Source organism: Thunnus albacares, chromosome 11 (genome assembly GCF_914725855.1).
Source record: "Thunnus albacares chromosome 11, fThuAlb1.1, whole genome shotgun sequence".
NCBI lineage: Eukaryota > Metazoa > Chordata > Actinopteri > Scombriformes > Scombridae > Thunnus > Thunnus albacares.
Window position 1 is genome coordinate 16,323,999 of NC_058116.1, and position 15,626 is coordinate 16,339,624.

Sequence of the window (15,626 nt, forward strand, 5' to 3'; positions counted from 1 at the left end):
TACAATAGTGAGCATGGGCTCTTTAAAGGATATGGCTGGCAGCTTTCTATACTTTTCTTATTGTCAAAAAATCTCATGTGCAGAGCCAAACCAACAATGAACTGATCCTACTTGCTGTGTGTGCATCCAAAGCCTGATATAGTGTAATCCTCTGTGCTGTCAATGAGCCACACCGTTGCATTCGATGACATGAGCCTTCACTACAAAAAGTCTTAGGTAAGGTAGTTTGTTTTGAAATGGCTCCAAAGACTAATAACAATGATTGTTCTGTTTACAGGGCTTCGCTAGCTTGTTGCACTACATATCACAACCTTTTAACTTTGTACTACATGGTAAATTTTAAACAGCTTTAATACAAAGTCTAGGGGTTGTAATTGTAATTTGCACATTGGCATCTGCCTTACAAAGAATTACTCTCCAGTGGGTGAAATGCTGTTATTAGTCTTTCCGTTTTTAAACAAACTACCATGTCTAGAACTCTTGGCGGTGAAGGAACTTGTCATCCAGTCAAACAGTGTGCCTTGTTGATGTGTTTTTAATAGTTTTTGAGTAATTGTAGGATCAATTCATTGTGGGTTTAGCTCTGCACATGAGCTTTGTTGACAATAAGAAAAATATAGAAAATCACCAGCCATATCCTTTAAAAATTTCAATTTTAAATTACATTACAACTGTAAAGTGATGAATGTTACTGAATGCACCATCATAGAGTTTTCAGAATTAAATAAATAAATACATATAGCAAAATGTTCACTGCAAATTTCCCTCTGAAATGAACAGAATCCAACGGCTGCCTGGAACACTGAAATGTATTTAAAACCATTGGTATACTTTGCAAAATGATGTTCAATAATGTTGAATAATGTAGTTTATAGGTTGAAATATTAATTTCACATGAAGGTACAAAGTGTGTTGTATGTGTGCTCTACAGTACAAGTTACTGTACAACATACAGTGTGAGTCGGACAGGAAAAGGACAAAAAGAAGAAGAACGAAACAGAAACGCAACTGAGGACACAGCAGAGCCATACAACAACTGAAAAAGGGCCATCTGGGCTAGACAACCCTTTCTTACATTGTCTCCGGCGGAGGCTGTATCTACTGTCACTTTAGGCAGAAGGAGCCCCGCAGGTGATGATGGGAGTGAATTCCCACCCACCAGAGACACAATCCCATTGCAGTCCACAGTGCTGTGCTTGATCCCATTGGATGGATGTAGGAAATGTGACAAGAAGCTGCACTGGCTCATGCTGCTGCTGCGTCGATCACACCTCCGGGGAACAAACAAGGAGCCCCTCCGACTCAGGTTGTCCTCAAAAATGCTGTTCTCATCATCGGCAAACTCATTTTCTGAGCCCATGTCCTGTGTTTGGCTTTGGAAACTGAAAATGCTGGTCCTGCTGTTCCGTCGCAATGACAAAAGGGGTCCACGAAAACTTAGAAAGGACTAAGAAAGAAAGATATTCTTCAGTGGTTTGTACTGATAAGCGTTGATTGTGAAGAGGAAACTACGGTGCGATAACAACGGTCATATATACTAATGACAATAAAACAGACTTCTGTGGTGAGATGAAGAAAAAACTGTATGATGATGATGAACATAATGATATCCGTGGGCATTGTAAGGAAACTGCAAAATCAAAAATGCATACTGATGAATGGTAAGCATGAAGAAGAAGATGATGACCATGATGATGATGATGATGATGAAGAAAAAGATAATGATGATGAAGAAAAAGATAATGATGATGATGATGGTCATAATGATGAAGCATTGTAAGGAAAGGAAAATTGCACAATTAAAAATGCATCTTGATGATGATTGACGACAAGAGTAGAAGAAGTTGAAGAAGACTAAGAAGATGATGATGATGATGATGATGATGATGATGAAGATGATGATGATGATGATGATGATGATGATGTGTCAAGGTGATAGCACTGAAAGAAACTCTGTATGAGGCATAATTTCATATAATGTATAGGATCAGCGAAGTAAACAAATATAAATAACAAAACATGTACTGAACTGTCTAAAGTCCAACAGTTGCTTACAATTATCTGCCAACTGTTGTACTGTAAGTCCAGGCGTGGTAATCACATTACAATTCATTTCCTTCTCCTGCCTGTCATTCATTTTGAGCTCTGCAAAGAGCTCGACAAAAGCAAGATGCTCTTCTCATTGACAAAGGTTAGACAAAGCTTTACAACACATATCTGGATGATTTTACATCTGTAGTCAGTTATACATTACATCTACAGTAGTTGTCTGTTATTTTTCAACAAAAAGCCAGTTATTCTGAAAATCTAGTTGTTAACAGTGAATATTACAACTTATGCCATTGCCATTTGGTTGGGCTCAAATTTGAAAAAATGAAATGTCTACCAATTATGGAAATTGTGTCATTGTTGACTGATTTATGATCAATAAATATGAATAAATACTGGTAGAAAATGTACAGCATAAAAGGGGCTTAAAATCACGGAGGGACATATTAAGCTCATTATAAATAGGTAGCAGAATATAACTGACACTGGATTTGTACTGAACCTGATGTGCAGACGAGCATTTCATGTCATAGTTGAGCAGGTTTGCATCCACAGAGAAGCGGCATCGCGCAGCCTTGCGTATACTGTCCTGAGACTCGGATTTTGGAAACTTCTCATCAGCCCCTTTGCCCTCCTCCACTTTTTTTTTTCTTCTCCTGTTGCGTCTCTCTTTGGCACTTTTGGAGCTGAGCTTGGAGTTGTCTGATGAGCTCTCAGTGCCGCCACCTTTATCACTGACCTCTCCACTCTCTGCAGCATCTGCCATTGCTGCTGCCTAGAGGAGGAAAATGAGGGAAAACAAGTGGAATAAATCTTTGTGAAGCTATATTGTTCAGTGTTTGTTGACACTGTGTCAGAGAAGTGATGATTCGACTGCTTATGTGTATTAATGGAGCAGTTAGGTTCAATGGGAGCACCTTGGCTTTATAGATGGGAACAATGGGTCTTCACCCTATTGCACACAACATGGAATACAACAACTATGTAAACATGTTATACTAATATCCTGGTTATGATTGGATTGGAAGATTCCGTAAAAAACTTCAATTGTCTAGGTTTCTGATAACTGTTATGAACTGTGAAGCAAGTCAGATTGCAGTGGAAGATTTTAAGAAACATAATTATACCTAAAAAAAACAATCAAAACAAAAAAATTGGCTCTGGTCCAGCAACTTGATCCATGCCCATTGGCAACCACATGACATCATACAAAACATCATATCTCAAATATGATAAAACACCAAGCAAGACTCATAACTAAGATACTGGTGTACACGTGAATACTATCTAAGTCAACTACCATAGACACATTGGTTAGAAAAAAAAACAATACACATCTCGTTCGCTTTTCTTCATCCGCTGTCAGTAAAAACAATCTTATTTCGAGTAGTATAAAAAACAAGATGTGTCCTAATTTTTTGTTATTTAATCAGAATCAGTCTCTGCTAGAAATCATTGTACCAGAGGGATGGTGTGACATATGACATATATTGTCCTGGACCCACCTGTGCATCCTCTTGCTGCTGCCTCAGCTGCTCAAGCATGGCCTGAAACTCCTCCTCCTTCTCCTTAGCCTCCTTAATGGTCGCCTGACTCTGCTCCTCATATGCCATAGCCACTACAGCCAAGATCAGGTTGACCAGGTAGAAGGAACCAAGGAATATCACCAGCACGAAAAAGAGCATGTAGGGCTTTCCAGCTGCCCGTAACGTCTGGAAGAAACACAAACAATGTTCTGGTAGAGTTGATGAAGAGTATGGGTAATTATAATTGATAGCTTGTTTAGATTTAATGAGTACTATTTCTTTTACCCTGCTATTTTATCTTTACTCTTGTCAATTTTCCCTCTTACTATTCTTAATTTCTTGCCTTGCTGTAAATTATACAAGTGCCATATTCTGTAAAAAAAAAAAGTGTATGATTATGATTATGATATTGTGGCTGTGGGCCCACCTAGAAGTACAGTTTATATGAATATATTTTGAATTATAATGATTAGATCAGCATTATAAACTAATTCAAAACCTACATTTTTGACCCTTTGACGCTGTAATGAGACCATTTGTGAAGCCTGGTTAGATGGCTTAATGATTTTATATGCCAGTTGCTTGTAAAGATGATTTTGCTGTGCAGATTCATGCACCATGCCAGTGTCACTCTCAGGTCAACCTGTTGTAACTATGGAGATTATTGGATCAGGGTGGAGGTTTGAGGTCTGCAGTCTGTTGACTTCCTGTTGTTGCTGTAAGTCTTATTTATCTCCAATATAAAACAGCAATTACAAATGCGTGTTTAAATCTATTTTTTGTGAGGATGATCACATTTGCCTTTATTAGTATGACCAAGAGTGGCTGACGTAGAGGAGAGCTTGTTAATATGCTACCCAATTACACACTGTGCTAAAAACACTCATTTGTGTGATATTTGTTGTTTGTTGTATTACTTTTTGTTTAACCTGCTGAGATTAGACTCAGACTCAGGCCACTTTATTTATCCCAGAATGGCAATTCAGTGCTACAGCTTACCCAGTCCACACACAAAAAAACCACACAAGCAACAACATGTTAGAGACAGCAGGTCACCACATGGGTGCAGGGAACACAAGCAGCAAACACATTCAGGTACCTTGGGTCACCCTCTATATGCAGGCTTACACGAGGAACCAGGCGAAAAGCAAGCAAAACAAAAATAATTCACATAAGTTTTAAGGAATTAAGCATTCAGCAACACTCTTTGGCACCCTCAGGTCACCCCATAAATGCAGGCTAATGTCATGCCCTCCACTTCTGCCTCCTCCTATGGGGTGTGTATGCGTGTGTCTCTTTCTCTTGCGTCTGTGTTCTAATTGCAGGAGTGGAGACAGGTGTGCGGGAGTTGGGCGAACAGCTGCCATTCATCAAGAGGTCTGCTTAAATATTGGGTGCAACGTCCTACTCACCGCCAGATCGTAGACTCTGTTTATACAGTCAGTCACGCTTCCAGCCTACTTGTTACTGTTCTGTCAGTATCCAGCAATTGCCTAACTTTTGTTTCTCTGTGCCTGCAGAAGACCTCAGCCTGACCCCTGCCCTGTCTCCAGTCCTCCTGCCTCGCCTGGCTCCCCGCTCCATTCCCTCTGCCCAGCCTATCCCTCTACCTGGCTCCCCGCTCCATCCCCTGTACCCAGCCTCACGCCCAGCCCAAGCCCCCAGGTTCCCCAGCTACCGGTCCAGACCTTGGCCCCAGCCTCCCAGTTTTACTGCCTTGCAAATAAATCCTTTTCCAACCCCACTCGCTGCCTCCTGCCTCGGTGTCCTGCTTGTGGGTTCATTAGCCTAGCCTTAACAGCTAATGTGCAGAGCCAGGTGAAAAGCAAACAAAAAACCCCAAAACACCTGTTATAGTTTTAAAAGAGTGTGGCATTCATTTAAAATGACCACTGTCAGCGTTTAGTGGCTTGATTGAAAGACTTAGAGTAGCGGTTTGTTTTCCTGAGGAGCGTATTATAACACCGGCCTGCGGGCATTATAGTGAATATAGTGTATATTATAGTGTATATAGGGACTTTCAATTAATGATTGATAAAAAATTACATAAAATAGTGTTGCAGACATAAGTGTTAACCTTCCACGTTGAGTGAATTCTTTGTTGTCCACGCTTGACAACCGACACCTGTTTTCACAGAAACTTTTGTTTTGTTGAGAGTCGAACACTGTTCCTAAATACTTATATGTGTCAATAATTATAACATCCTCGCCATGTATGATGCTAGCTTTGATTTGTCACTATTTTTCCTAAAATCAACGATTAGTCCCTTGGTTTTTAACACATTAATGTCAATGTCATCGCACCATTTAACAAAGGCAGGTAGGGCTTACAACCATGATCTAACTCTGAGCACTGAAGAAGAGACAACAGGGCGGTGTCATCTGCTGGGCAGTCAAAGGGCGGCCACTGCTTACATTGTTAAGTATATGCCTTTTTAGAGCCTTTTATGATGTGTTTGTCTGAGTCACGTCGGGACTCATTTTTGCTCCCTCTGGCTAAGATGCACCTGCACGTCATTTAGAGGTTTGTTTAAACAGTGTGCTTCAAATGTTCTTTTTAATGTCAATGTTGTAATGTGAGAATGCTTTGTGTTGATGGAGCCCTTCCTTAATACAGCAAGCACCAGAACAGCTGTTGATGTATTTAAAGAAGCAGACAATAGAAATATAGCTTCCTGACCAACCCGTGAAGTCAAAAATTTGATCTATATGCCACCAAAGACGTTGTCTTCACAGGGCCACTGAGCAACCAAAAAACCCAGGAAGACCAATACAGTAATGGCATTTAAAGTTAAGCAATTAGCTAAAGCAACTGGTTCACCCTGAGTGAGAGTTTAACACATATTTTAATAAATTAAAAAGAAAAAACAACTAACAGCAGTAACCCTTACACACAGTGTTTGAGGTTGCTCATTGTTAACTCACTCACTCATCCAATTAAAATACATAACACTAGAAAATAGATTACTCCTCCTCAATTTGCCCTTTTTTCCATTATCAGCACTGTATGGGTGCCTTAAAACATTGTGAGTGAATACCTGGGTTGGTTTTTTAATTGGTTTTATTTGTGTTTTAAAAAAATAACCCATTCTGTTGTTGAGGTTCCCCCAGATTAGTCACACCATTAACTGTTCTGTACACCTTTTCAATCTTGCTTTTAAGGAGACTGTTTAAAATTGTATTGCCGTGCTTATTTTATTGAATCTCACTGAAGAAAGTTTTATTGTATTTTTTTGTTTGTTTGAAACCTTTAAATTGTAGAATGTTTTTATGCAATTAATGTGAAGTTCCTTGAACTGAATTTCATGTATGTAATATTGTATGTATGCATTAACTATTATTATTATTATTATTATTATTACTAGCTGCCACTAGGTCACATTATATGGACACACATTTTCATTTATACGCAGATGACACTCAGCTATATTTTATCCAGCAACAATGTTTTGAAGGTTAGCAATTCAAGATCCTAAAAAAAAAACTAGTACCACAATGCAATGTAATGCAATGTATGCACAATGCAAATTGTGAGGTACATTATCAAAAGAAAACTTTCTTCATTGCACAGCTGTTATACAATCCTGTTTTTATTAGAAATATGTGAGATTACGTCATTCAAGAATTTACTAACTGTGCATTCATTTTAACTGTTTACTATAACTCACTGTATACTAGTCTCACCTGTCTAGAGTCCAGTTAGGGAAAAATGCCAGCCAAATTTCTCACTAAATTCAGAATGAGAGAATATACTCCAATTTCTTTTGCATGAAACTCTGCATATTTGAACTGATGTTAAGATTTGACTGATCACTATAAAACATGTCTGGCCCCTGAATATATTTCTGACCTTCTTAGCTTGGGCCAAAATGTGCATTTCTTAGACACAGCCCTTCTAGACTTAAGTAATCAAACCTTTGCTAGTCAATGAAATCCAAAATCCTTTTTTATGTCAGTTTCCTCTCAAGACACGCCTTAGGCTTAATGGCTTTCTTAACTAAGTTTTCTTTTAACCTTTTTAACATGTATACAATGCATCAGAATAGAGTTTTCTTTTTTTTAATTAATTATTATTTTATTATTTTGATCTTTTACTGTATCTTTATTTGTAAATCAATAGGTAACTGATAATTATAAAACAGATAATATACAGATATAGAAATAGACTAGAATTATTACATATGGAATATACAAAAACATCTACGCATACCTTAACTAATCAAAACGATAATAACTGAACATAAATGTGTTTATATGTATCATATGCTTAGAAAACTTCTTCCAGTTGTTCTGACTCCAATGCCTACCTGCTGGTAGAGATTTTCCCAGTAATCCTGTGTCATCAGTCTAAACAGAGAAAGGAAGGCCCAACCAAATGAGTCGAAGCTGGTATAACCATAGTCGGGGTTCCTTCCCACTTTTTTGCATATGTACCCCTCTGGACACTGCCTGCAACGAACAGAGAGTGTGTGAAGCTCAGGAGGAATCACCCATCTCCCTGTTTACACTGTACCTTAACATTAATACAGAGACATACTGTATGTCATACAAGCATTACAGTATATTCATTCTATTTAATATCCAGCCTTTTTAATACTTGGGGAATAAACTTACCCCGCTTCACTGGTGTTTCCACAAAGCAATGGATCCCGTTTGCCTGGGAGGTAATAATAACAACCTGGTGGGGGTAAAAGAAGAAAAATCACAGTTTTGCTGTTTATAGTAAGGACTGTTGTCAGAATCTCACATATTATTGAATCAAAAGCAGTAGTTGCTAGGAAGTCCACTGAATTACAGGTTTAATAGGTAGTTTGCAATGTTCAGCTTTTGGTGACACTGTGTCAGAGGGGTAATTCTGGACAACAGAGATGGGCTGCATTACATTAAATGGTGCTTCTAAGGAAAAAATAATACACAACTCTTTCGATATAGTGCACTCCAGTACAATGCCATCATTAAATATGGCCTCATAAATTACAATCTGCTCTATCTATGACACATCATCAACAAAAACTAAACCTCTTCCACTCCTGCCCCTCTACCATATACCCATTTTTAGTTTCATATGATACAAGTATCTTTTCTGGAGCTTTAAAACTGAGCCCGCTACAGCCTCTGAAAGACAGTAACGTCACCTGTGGACGCTAAGAGTTTAAAAGCCTCACATAGACAGGATATTTTGCTGGGTTGTTGTATTGTATTGCATTAGTTTGTAGAGGTAATAAAGTAATAAATAAAGTGGTAACTCTGCATATTTTGGAAGAAAACATAAAGATTAAAACATACAGGCAGTGGTGAAAAAAAATCTTAGAAACATAATAATGACATAAAGCAGGAAAAATGTCAACGGTAGTACAAATATAACCTTCAATACTGTTTCCCTTAAGTCCCACCAATGTTTATTCTTTTATGCAGGCATAAGCAGAACGGAGGAAAATGAAATACTTACTCTTATTGAGGTCGGGCCCAGTTGTGCAGTTTTCCTGGCCAGCTTGTTGGCCTGTATTACTCCCGTTTGCAACATTCAGTACACACTTTTGCTGTAAATTACCCATAAACAATTGTAACCCTATGAGGGCAAAGACACTCAGGCAGAAGACGGTGAGGATCATCACGTCAGACAGCTTCTTCACTGACTGGAACAATGCACCAACGATGGTTTTCAGGCCTACCGGATACAGTATCATTCGTTACTCTGGGTAGTCTATTAAAAGACATTATATAATATAAACAGCAGACATGTGCAAACAATACAACATAATGTCAATGAGCTCTGTTGCTAACACATTGATTGATTACATGTACCTCCAGTATCATCTGATGAGGATCTTTCACAATTGAGGATTTTTATTTCAAATACTAAAGACACTAGAACAAAACTGGTGCAGCCTTTAGCCACACCCTGTTGTTAACATTTTGCTCTTAGTTATGTTGACAGCATGGATGCTGTTTGTTTATCAGTCAAAACTGTGGTCAAAAGTGGTGATAAAACAGATGAAAGTAAAAGAGAAAACTAGGATCATGCATGCATGCCTTCATTAACCACAAGCAAAGAGGAGCAAGTAGCAGTCAAGGAATAATCCACTCAGAAAAATCAGTGCAAGAAAAAACAAAAAGCATATTGTTTGACAGACACAGATCTCATAGAGTAACTATTGTATGCAAACAAAAAACAAAATCAAATATTGCCCCAATAGATACTTGAGAGCAAAAACAAGGAACAGGTTCAAAATGCTGTTTAAAATTTAAGAATGTAATGGGGATGAAACAGCACCTAGGTATTTAAAAAAAACAACTCTGTGACATATCTGTTATAAGAAGTAAGGTTGGGGAGTATCCAATGCGCATGTCATGGCAGTTGGGGAGTTGGAGGGGAGGTAATTGGAGGAGGAAGGCTTGAGGGCACAGCGTGCAATATGCTAACTAACATGTGCATGCTCCTACTGCTTACCTGGGATAACTGAAATAGCTTTAAAAGCTCTCAGCACTCTGAATGTGCGAAGAACTGAGAAATTGCCTAGGCTCACAAACTCTGTTACGTACCTGCAGGGAAACTTAAAATTACTATGGAATCTCGACAATAACACATGTACCATAGATTGAAGCCAACAATCTTAAATTGATGAATACATAATTACATTTTGGTATATACAGTAACAGGTGACGCAACAGTATATACTGAGGCATGCACATTGTTGAAGGTAAAATGATAAAATATACACTGAATCCCATGTGATACAAATGTAAGATTTAAAAAAGGGGCTTTTGTACTAAATTATAACTGTTAATATAGATGTACGGTAAGTAATGCTTTAGGTTAAAGCTCCATTAGTCTGCTACCAACACATTTTGAGAAAACTGTTGCTTTTGCTACCAACAGTGAAATCACAAAGACATAAAAATTTAAAACTTGTTGGGTTGTCTCCTTCAACACAAGCACTATACTAAGGGACCAATGGAGAAAAGATATAAAGATTGATAAAGAATTGTCTAAATTGATTGTGAAGTACTTACGCCATAACAATGACAGAGAAATCCAGCCAGTTCCAGGGATCTCTAAGAAATGTGAACTTCCCCATACAGAACCCTCGCGCTAAAATTTTAATGAGGGATTCAAATGTATAGATTGCAGTAAATGTGTATCTGTTGGAGACAAAATGCAGCTGTTACTCTACAGGGCGTCATCTCTGTGCAATACATCATGTATATGTGATTTAACATGTGATTCATGGAAAAACTTACTCTACATTCTTTCCCGTTTCTTTCATTGTCATAAATGCACAGTTGGTGATGATAGTGCACATGATCACCATGTTGAACAATTTGCAGGCAGTTGTCAAGGAAGCCACTTATTTCAGAGTGAAATCAACATCTGTCATGTGTCATTTACCAAATCTCAAGCCAGGCAGCACTGGAAACAAATCATTCTTGAATTATGTTGACAAACAGCAGATTTAAGGTAGTGGTCTCAACATAAACAAGATTAATATCTTAATGAAAAGGATATGAGTGTACCAAAATCCATATTGATATTCTTCTAAGAGGGTTGAAGGGGCTCAGGAAGTACAAGGCAGGAGCGGCATTGAAGCGGAAGATGTACTTTCCTTTGTTTAATACTATGAAAGTCTGAGAGAAAGACATGGCACATCTTATTATAGTTTACAAAAATTATAAAAGAGTATCATATCATGTGGTTACTTCCTACTACTATCAAAGAGTACTTTAGCTCTATGATTTGCAGCGCGCATCTCAGTAATCGTACATATCACTAATCACATTTTGTATATTGCATTCGAAGCTCATATAAATCCTTTTTACTGGCCTTGCCTTCCCGTCATGTAAGATTCAAAGCCTCAGGCTAGAAGACAACACTGCCTTGATAACAGCGACATGCAATGCTAGATCAGAGAATCCTCACATCAGTGTCAATCTCCTCCAGCCTCTTTAGGAATACTAAATCAGAAATAATGTCTACTTCTTAACACAGTTAAAACAAAACCAAAATATATGTGTGAAAGTTCATTCTTGACCTCAAAAACAGAACTTCAATGCTTCATGTGATGACAACTAAAGCTCCTTTTTTTTCATCCAATCTTTGCACCTCATGTTCAAGTTTGAAATCAAGCAAACCTACTCTCTGATTGCTGTAGTATGGATCCAGGTCCTCCAATGGTTTTGAGACCATTCCTTTAGGAATGTCCCCATACAGAAGAGGAAGTGATTTGCCCTCCTCCAGGTCACGACTGGGCTTAAGCTCATCCTCATCATTGCGTTTTTTCTTCTCTCCCTTTGGTTTCTTAGCTTTCTCTTCGGAGATCCGTCTCTCGATGGCAGAGAGGGACTCGCGACTAAAGGGGCGGAAGCTGTCTGGTCCTGGTGGTACAAGCAGCTGTGCCATCTTTTCATCCTGCACCTTCAGAGTGAACAGCTAGCCTCCAACATGAGAAAGGCCTGAGGGGTCAGAACAGATAATGACCTTTGAAAACAGTTTAAAAAAAATCTTTATTCTGACATGAAATATTATTATTATCCATGAATAAAAAGATTGATTATTATTTATCAAATAACAGATTAAAGAGTAATTATTTACCTCATAATCATATGTTTTTGGCAAAAAAAAAAAAAATCTACTGACATATTAAAAGTGCCTTAAATGAAGGAGAGGGAGGTTGGTTTGGTTCAGTTATCTGGTCAGGGATCATCATCTCAGGAAGTGGCAGGCTATAATGAGCCCAGCCGTAGCTATCATACACATAAATTCCTGCCAGCTATGGTAAAATTAGACCTAATTATCTTCTCCTCTGTAGATAAAATTAAGATTTGACATGACAATGATCAATTCCAGGTGAGACTCTCGCCCTCCTCCTCCATCCCTCAAAATGAAAAGAGTTCACATTTCCCTCAGAGCCTGAGACAGGGGAGGAAAAGATTCATCCTGTTAATAGGCCTGACTGGTCTGATGTGTTAGGAAGACCTATGCAGTATTAAATATAAATGCACTACAGACTGCCAATGCCCTGCCCTGCCACTGAGAGCTTTTGCCTCATCTGAATGTAATAGTGTAATAGAATACTTCCACACTTTGTGCTGTGAGGCAAGAAATCAATCACAAACACACTGGTCAATCAACTGCTCACAGCACTAGGTTGTACATGTGTGACGTAATCGCAACAACAAAGTAAGGCCCGACTATTGAAAAAAAGAAGAAAAGCTTTGAGTTTTCATATTTGTCAGTGCAAAACTACTATAATGTCTGCTTTACACTGACAGAAACCTGTCAGACTTTTGTGATCTTACAAAAACAATACAGGCACAGCTGGACAGAGACTTAAATGAAATTTTGATTATAGGACTTTAGTGTTGTACAATGTGGATGTCTTCTAGAAAAAAATACTATCAAGATTATAAAGAAACCTCAATAGAAAAGTCAATAGCATTAACATTGCCGGACTGCTTGTATGCCTTGGAAAGACAGATGATCATTTGCATGTGTGCATCAGCGGTGAGGGCATCTCTGGGCAGAAAGATGACAAATGACTGAATGACTGAACTAACCAAATGCAATGCAGGAAGTAAACTGGTGGGTATACATATTTACACCTTCTGTATTATCTATCTTAGCAGTATTTAAATATCTAAGCATCAGAGCCCAAAGCATGTGTGAGGACTAAAAACCTGAATCAAGACTTCCTCAAAATTTAATAGAGTTTTGTAAATGACAATTTTTGTTTCAGTAATTGTCAATACAGGGATATGTGGGGATCAGCATTTAGATTAGATATCACCCTTAGTTTAATATCAGAGAGACTGTCCTTTCCACACTTTGAATTGCATCTATCAGAGAAGAGGCCGCAATCCAGCTCCAACACAAACACACCAAAGCAGTTACAGATGTGCTTTTTAACAGCACATTTTTCAGAGATAAAAATGAACCATTTAAGATCAGAGTTCCATATCATGAGTGACATGTTATTTTATGTTTTTCATGAAATTATGTAGAGCTGAATGCAACATATATTGCCGTGTTTGATAACTCACCGCACACTTTGACAGTTAAGTATGAGTGGGAGGCTGAAATGCTGTAGGATATAAGATGTAAGCCTCATTAGTGTTGGTGACTATTGGTATAAAAGACAATAAAATATCTACCATATGTGAACATTTTTCATAACCTGTGCTCAGTTGTTGATATATCATAAAATGTTGGATTATGTAACTAATTAATGTTTATGTGGTAAATGAATGTGGTAACTGTTCATACAGTACACCACATATGGTTTACATGATGTACAGTAGGTATTGAGGTCATTCTCTAAATGTTCAGTATACATAATTTCCTTTTGCATTAAGTGCAATGATAAAGTGCTTCGGATGTGAGATGATTGAACAGTACTGTAAGACATGAACAGTGAGATAAACTTCTTCTTAACGGTCTGATAACTATCTGAGAATGTAAAAAAACCAAAATAAACCTTGATCTGATGTTTACCCAGCAAGGTCAACCAGCAGTGACCAACCTCTAAAGAGGTATGCATCATTCATCTGCTCTCAACTCATTACAAACAACTTGAGATATGAGCTGTAGTTTTGAAGCTTCAAATAGGCCCACTTCAGTTTATCTGCAACCTGTCGGCATCATGACCTTATGCTGACTATCCTAAAATGGATATACATTTGATTCCCCCAACTCTCACTGGACCAGAATTTCAACACATTAGTTTCACCATATATTTAACTCCTGCAAGTGATGACTGACCTGAGGCCACCTGTATACACCAAGTGTATCAAAAAACTCACGCATAGACAGAGGGAAACTCAGCTTGAATAATTAATGAACATTACTTATTTCAATATATATTTTCATTGACCTCAAAATGCTTCTTGGTAATTAGATGGAGTACATTTTATGACAGATTGAAGCTTATTGCTTTCAGGCTTCCAAATAAAATCAATGGAAGCAATGAAGGGTACTGTCAGTGTCAACAAAGGGCAAAGACACCATTGATTTTGACAGATTTTTATTAATGAAATTAATTTTAATGTTGTTTTGTACTTTATATTAAACAAGAAATATTTCCAAAGTCTGAATATGAGTGATGAATAAACTAAAGCGAGTGTGTTTGCTATCACCAGGGTCCTCCCTCTCAGAATATTGTCCACATTTTGAAATTGATTATTGTGAGCAGACTACAAACAAACTGTAACCCAATCTATGCCACCCAGTCACAAGCGTGATAAAATAAAGACAATCAGGTCTTTACAAATGTCAAGAGCAGAGACAGAAGATTTAGTACGAAAAGAGAAGTTGGTATCTGTCCATTTTGATTTTGCCCAGTCACAGCTATTGTCTGTACTGCTGAACGTTTGTTGTTCAGAAAAAAAATATCTGTCCACAAATGCGAGAGGGTGTTTTGGTGTAAAGTTAGACTAGTGTAGATGTATCTATCTATATAGCTTCTCTCTTAAAAGTTTTTGTTAATTGAGTTGTCTTTTCTGAGGGAAATGGTTAATCAAAAACATCACTCTATACTCCATAGCTCAGTTTTTGTCAACTTTTTGTTATACTGACTAACCAAGTAAAGGCAACTAGAATGATTAAAGCATACAGGGAATAATAGGATGACATTCATTTATCAGCAAATTTGAAATAGCATGTTCTTTCGTCTTGAACATACCTGTATACAGAGTGATCACAGTTCAGTATCTATACCCTCCTAAGGGACCAACTCACTCGCAGCCCTTACAGTAAGTGCTCACAACTAATGCTTGCTGCCACCGCCTCTTACAGACTACAGGATTAGATCTTGCTCATTCGGGGCGTTGGCAAAGAAAAAGTTGATGATGAGGAGCTGCTAACATAGTTCTCTTGAATAGATTGGGTTTTTTTTTTTTTTTTTTTTTTTAAATCTGCAGAGCTGCCAGGCTACACTGTGTGTCTATGCCGATCAAGATAGAAAGCAAACATAACAGTCTCTAATTGACAGCAATCTAATAATGATCTTGACAGTCATGCAAACAGGAAGTCGTTCGAGCTTGAGTGTGGGCTAATAA

General features: G+C 37.9%; 1 protein-coding gene across 1 annotated transcript in view; it reads right to left on the minus strand.

The window, feature by feature from the left end:
• scn1laa (sodium channel, voltage-gated, type I-like, alpha) overlaps positions 1 to 15,626 on the minus strand; it is a 29,845-nt gene that overhangs the window by 13,271 nt on the left and 948 nt on the right. Inside the window, exons 2-12 of the mRNA XM_044366844.1 lie at positions 11,710 to 12,026; positions 11,081 to 11,201; positions 10,818 to 10,896; positions 10,590 to 10,718; positions 10,027 to 10,118; positions 9,025 to 9,243; positions 8,190 to 8,253; positions 7,883 to 8,024; positions 3,555 to 3,761; positions 2,552 to 2,824; positions 1,076 to 1,447 (exon numbers count right to left, since the gene is read on the minus strand). Of these exons, the coding sequence (XP_044222779.1) occupies positions 1,076 to 1,447; positions 2,552 to 2,824; positions 3,555 to 3,761; positions 7,883 to 8,024; positions 8,190 to 8,253; positions 9,025 to 9,243; positions 10,027 to 10,118; positions 10,590 to 10,718; positions 10,818 to 10,896; positions 11,081 to 11,201; positions 11,710 to 11,973 (1,962 nt within the window). The 5' untranslated portion in view covers positions 11,974 to 12,026. The remainder of the gene's footprint in view (positions 1 to 1,075; positions 1,448 to 2,551; positions 2,825 to 3,554; positions 3,762 to 7,882; positions 8,025 to 8,189; positions 8,254 to 9,024; positions 9,244 to 10,026; positions 10,119 to 10,589; positions 10,719 to 10,817; positions 10,897 to 11,080; positions 11,202 to 11,709; positions 12,027 to 15,626) is intronic.